Source organism: Callospermophilus lateralis, unplaced genomic scaffold, assembly GCF_048772815.1.
Source record: "Callospermophilus lateralis isolate mCalLat2 unplaced genomic scaffold, mCalLat2.hap1 Scaffold_1734, whole genome shotgun sequence".
Lineage (NCBI taxonomy): Eukaryota > Metazoa > Chordata > Mammalia > Rodentia > Sciuridae > Callospermophilus > Callospermophilus lateralis.
The window spans coordinates 325839-331266 of NW_027512799.1; the positions used below are offsets into that span (position 1 = coordinate 325839).

The window sequence follows — 5428 nt, forward strand, 5'->3', positions numbered from 1 at the left end:
AGCTGACATCAATTCATGGACATAATCAAAGACTGGCCCCTGTCATGGCCAAAGAATCACAGGCTGCTGTTTTCTGTGGAAAGATGTGAATGTTGGGACACAGGGTGAATTAACCATTGCCCTCTTTTTACTTCACAGAAAGGAGTCTCTTCTTCTTGCCTGGTCCAGATGGACAAAATTATTACTGTTAAATTCTTTACATTTCGAGAATTGGCGCACGGAGCCCGGTGGAGGGAGTGTATTCCCAGGAAATGTGTGTAGAGTGCCAGTGAGAGTTCGGGAATAAAGAGTTGCTGTTTAAACATTCAAAAAAAAATTCTTTACATTTTGGCTACAATTTCTTTAGGATTTGATTTTTTAAATATATTTTGAAAGTAAATAAATTGGCAAATTATGTATCACAGTGTTTACAAGTAGGTTCTACACTGTTCTGAATAAGAGCAAATTATATAAGAATAAATTATCTCCTAGGGTTTTCTTTGGTGTCAGAATTTGATATAAGTAATTGAAATATGGGTTGATTTTTTAAAATACATAACCACAAATGATTTCAGCAAATATATTTAATTATATTTAATCATTAATAGATGCATTGATGAAATTACACATTCTCTAATAGCTCCATGTAAATGATATGGTAAGAAACAGAAAAATAACTTATGATAACTCAGCTTCTAATAATGTAATAGAAAGGTAGACAATGCAACTTGTAAAGCATAAATATGCAGAGTATTGTATCTAATTAAGAACCAAGATCAATGAAATTAGCATGATGCTGAAACGTTATCTTTATTATTTCCCTGAAAATAACTGCCTTTACATTACTCTCCTCACAGCTTCCTTTACCTGTTTATTCCTGAGACTATAGATAGAGGATTCAGGAAGGGAGGAATCATGGTGTAAAAGGCAGAGAGAACCATGTACTTGAGGGTGTCAGAGGTTGCTGAGCACCTCAGGTACACACCTGAGCCAGAACTGAGGAAGATGGACACCACGAGGATGTGAGGGGTGCAGGTGGAGAAGGCCTTCCCTGGGGCTCTGGTGGGAAATTTCAGCACAGCAGAAAATATGTGAATGTATGACATGGCAATAAAAAGGAAGCAGCCACCACAAATGACCACAGCAGAGACAAGAATAAGGACCACATTACTGGTGGTGTCAGAGCAGGAGAGCCTCAGCAGAGAGGGGACATCACAGAAGAACTGGTGGACCACGTTTGACTGGCAGAAGGACAGCTGGAATGTGTTCCCAGTGTGCACACCTGCATACAGCAGACCACTGAGCAGGAAAGCCAGGGTCACGCGGACATAAAACTGGCAGTTCATGATGAGGGGGTACTGGAGGGGCTGGCAGATAGCAACATAGCGGTCCCAGGCCATGATGGAGAGAATCAAAATCTCTACATATGCACAAAAAAGGACCAAGAAGATCTGCGTTGCACAACCAGTAACTGAAATGACCCAGTTGATAGTGAGAGAGTTGACAAAGGCATTGGGGACAGTGATGGAAATGAAGCACATGTCCAAAATTGACAGGTTCCTGAGGAAGAAGTACATGGGTGTGTGCAGGTTCTGGTCAACAGTGGTGACAGTGACAATGAGAAGGTTCCCTAACAAGGTACCCAGGTAGGTCATTGGGAATACTGTGAAATAGAGAAAACTCAGATTCCAGCCTTCGGGAGAGCCAAGGAGGAGAAATTCAGTTACCATGGTGGAATTGGCCATTTGATGCAAAATCTTGTTGCCTAATAATATAAATAGATGTGAGAGAGAGGAAGAAAAAAATAACTAATACAATTATTTTACATATTCACATCCAGATTGTTTTCTTGTATTTTGCATTAGCTTTTCCCACAGAGGAAAGGTCACTCTTTTTCTCTGACATTTTTAAACATTATTAAGCATAGTGCAACTCCCAGTGCAGGAGTGGAGGTCTGCAGCCCAAGATCTGTGTGTGACCTTCAGAGCTTTTCCTCAGCTCCTCATCAGACCTCCTCTGACCTCCTGAGACTCCCATGCAGAGTACTAGCAAGCATTGGTCACCTTCTTTCCTGTTTGAGACCTGTGTGACAGTGCGTTCTTTAATGCTCTGTAATTTAGTTACCTCACTGTCTTCCATAAATGAAAGTACACCACTTTTTTGCCTTTGTATACACACTAAATATTTCAAATTATAATTTATAAATATTTCTGTAGGTATGATTTCAGAGACTTTATCATCATGAACATAAAAAACTCAGACATACTCACCAGACCTGTTTCAGCTCCCCCAGGGACTATTTTTTTTCCAGTAGATCAGTGTAAGGTCTTTAGATACTGACATTCTACAAAACATCTACTTTTTACCTTAATATATTTTTACTCATTCCTCAGCACCATAAAGTTGAAGATTCCTTTGACTACATAATAATTGTTCCTTTTCTTTTTTACACTTCCCCTTATATACCAATCTTCTTAAAGTTATCATAAGTGTACAGAAAGTTACTGACTGCATACCCTAAAAAGAATGTTTTGCTCATAGTTATAACACTCCTGTAACACCTCAGACTGGTTCAATCCTTTGTCACCAAAATCATTATCTCCTCAGTCCTCTGCAACCTGAGTCCATTTCAGCACCTTGCCAGGTTAACCACACTCACCCTTGGAAAAGAGACTTTCCTGCTGAGCCTGCCTTGCTGCTCCGAAAATGTGTGTGTTCCCCAAGGTCATTGGTGGGTGTCCAGTCTTGTGAACATTACTGTTTATTTCACAATGTTGGTGAAGTTCAAGGGATCCTACTTAATCTACCTGAAATCTTTTGCTAGCCCCATCCCCCATTCCTCCCTGACACAAAACTGAACTCAAACTTCAGTGACCTCCTTGTTCACAGCATACCCTGGATCTTGGTGACCGAGCCTCTTTTCTACCAAGACATATTGATTTAGTTTTCCCCATTACTATATACTGCTCTTTAAAGAGGCTAAAATGCAACTTTTTCTCCAAATCCCTTTCTTAGCCTCTAATTTTTCTTATACATTTCTGTTAGTGTTAGAAGTCAACATGTTATTTTACTTTTTAGTAGATCTATATATACTAGTCAACCAAATCACTGGTATAAATTCCTTGATTTTTGAATGTTGTATCATTCATCTTTTTATTCTCTTAGTAGCAAGTAAGTGACTTCATGCATAGTAGTTAATAAAAAATGCAATGTAGCACAATTGACTAACTGCTAACATGAACTAAGATTCTTTATTCCACTAATTTACAAGTGAGTACTTTCTAAATCAGTGGTGCCCATTCTTCACTTCTGTAAGAAATACAGTGTGTGTTCATTTGAAATAACATATCCCCACTTCTGTGCAGAAAGATTTTTTTTAAAGCAGGCAATCTTGACAAATATTTACTAAGGATTTATAATATGGCAAAATCTGATGCAGATACTGAGTTTTAGTAAAAGATTGTTTTTTAAAAAACATTATTTCAGTACTGTGGAGGAAAAAATAAAATGATACATATATAAAAATTCAAATTAATATGAAAACATCTGAATATGATATATGATGAGACTAATAAGGAAACCTGCCAGACTTTTACCCTTTAACCTGGATTCCAGGAGCTACAGGAGCTCCTGTTGATCACCTCAGGACATCTTGTAAAATACAATTGGACATTAAGATGGGTTCAAATCTAGAAGGTGCATAAAACTACAAAGACATTTTCTTTCTTTATTATTGTTTTCTACACTAAGGCAAATACTGCCTTTCCATCTCCAATAGAACTTATCAAATTCTCCACAAACCAGTTTGAGTTACATTAATTACTTGATGCCCTCCTTTGTGTGGTTTAGGTATGGTTTCAAAAATTCTTCTTAATTTGAATTTCTTTTTTCATGTATCAGTCTTCAAAAACTTCCATTTATGGAGCATCATTCCAAAGTCATGTATAAATACAATAAAATAAATGTACAAAGCACCACCTAATTTTTACAGAGAGCCTCAGATAATTTCAGTAGATTCTAAAGATAGGATGACTTTTTGAACCTGGATTTTTAAAATAAAAGTATGGCTTAGATTGCATAGAATGGCCTTAATATTTTGGTGTGATTCAATTCTACATTCTCATTTAAGGGGCAAAAATGCTTATAGAGGATTCTCTCATAATGACAATAAGTTGAAGATATGAATAACAGAAAGTGTTGATAGACTTGAGAGTCAGCACAATGTTTGTGAGGAGAACTAGCATGTTTTAACTCCAGGAACATGAAGAGGGACTGCCCAGGTGCTTTCTCTGTAACTGGTAAAAGCTGAGAATTTTCTCTTTTTAATTTCTCTTGATAATGTTTCAAATAATGAATTACATAATGAATAGAGCACTTCAAAACTGCAAATATTACTTGGTTTGGAAGACACAAGAATAAATTATTTTCTAAATTATATTTTCCATATTAGGAATTATTGATTAGTGTTCTTATAAGGCATTAAAAATGCTGAGGCACATATATTCTGAAAATAAAAATATGTTTCCAAATGTTGCACAACATTATTTTTATATTTATTCCACTGGAATCACACATCCTCATAGTCATACATAGCATATATTTAGTATAAAACTTAAGAGTACAATTGAAAACTTGGGCATAGTGGTGCATGCCTATAACTCCAGCAGCTCAGGAGGCTGAGACAGGAAGATTTCAAGTTCAAAGCTAGCCTCAGCAATTTTTCAAGACCCTGTCTCAGAATAAATGTTCAATAGGGCTTGGAAGTTGCTCAATGATTAAGCAGCCCTGGGTTCAATCCCTGACACCAAACAAACAAAGAATAAATAATTAAAAACATGTTTTGTGAACAAAAGAAATAAGATTAATATTCAAAATATTTCAAAGAATATTGCCTACTACATTAAATATTTTTCCCATAGTTATTGACTTAGGTGCATGTGTATCAGATATATAAAATCATTCCTATCTACCTATCTATCCTATACCATGTTTTGCATTTCATTCTTGTTGTCTTAATGTGAATGTTTTTATTAGTCTTCTATGGAATTTCTGTGCAGACTACTTTGGGCATTATCCAAGTGTACTAATAGTTAAAGTAATCTGAAGAAAAGAATTTTAAACCAACAAGAAGCAACACAAAGAACTATTACACACTTTACTTCCACACACCATGCAGATGTCCCCATGGTCTCTGTGTTTCTATTATAGTGGACGCAATCACGGCGAACATCATAATGCAGTTATAAGGACTCTCTGTGCTTTCTGTGTTCTTCTCAGAATTCACAAAGCTTTTCCTGGGCTACCTGACTCTTTGGATGAAATTGAAATTTGCAGAGCAGAATAATTATGAATCTTAGATGCATTTTGACTCTAAATGCCAAGTACTCACTCCTGAGTGTCACCTGTTCTCCATGATGTTGCAGTACCAAATCTCTCCTTGGCTTCACCC

At 36.5% G+C, this 5428-nt stretch overlaps 1 protein-coding gene across 1 annotated transcript; it reads right to left on the minus strand.

Moving 5' to 3' along the window:
- Nucleotides 1–842: 842 nt before the first annotated feature.
- Nucleotides 843–1724, minus strand: LOC143640305 (olfactory receptor 14C36-like). Its single transcript, XM_077108154.1, has one exon. The coding sequence runs from the start codon at nt 1722–1724 to the stop codon at nt 843–845; it is 882 nt and encodes a 293-aa protein (XP_076964269.1).
- Between the last annotated feature and the right edge of the window lie 3704 nt (nt 1725–5428).

What these genes read in the sequence shown, in the direction of transcription:
- LOC143640305 (XM_077108154.1), bottom strand. Translation starts at nt 1,724, where the DNA reads ATGGCCAATTCCACCATGGTAACTGAATTTCTCCTCCTTGGCTCTCCC.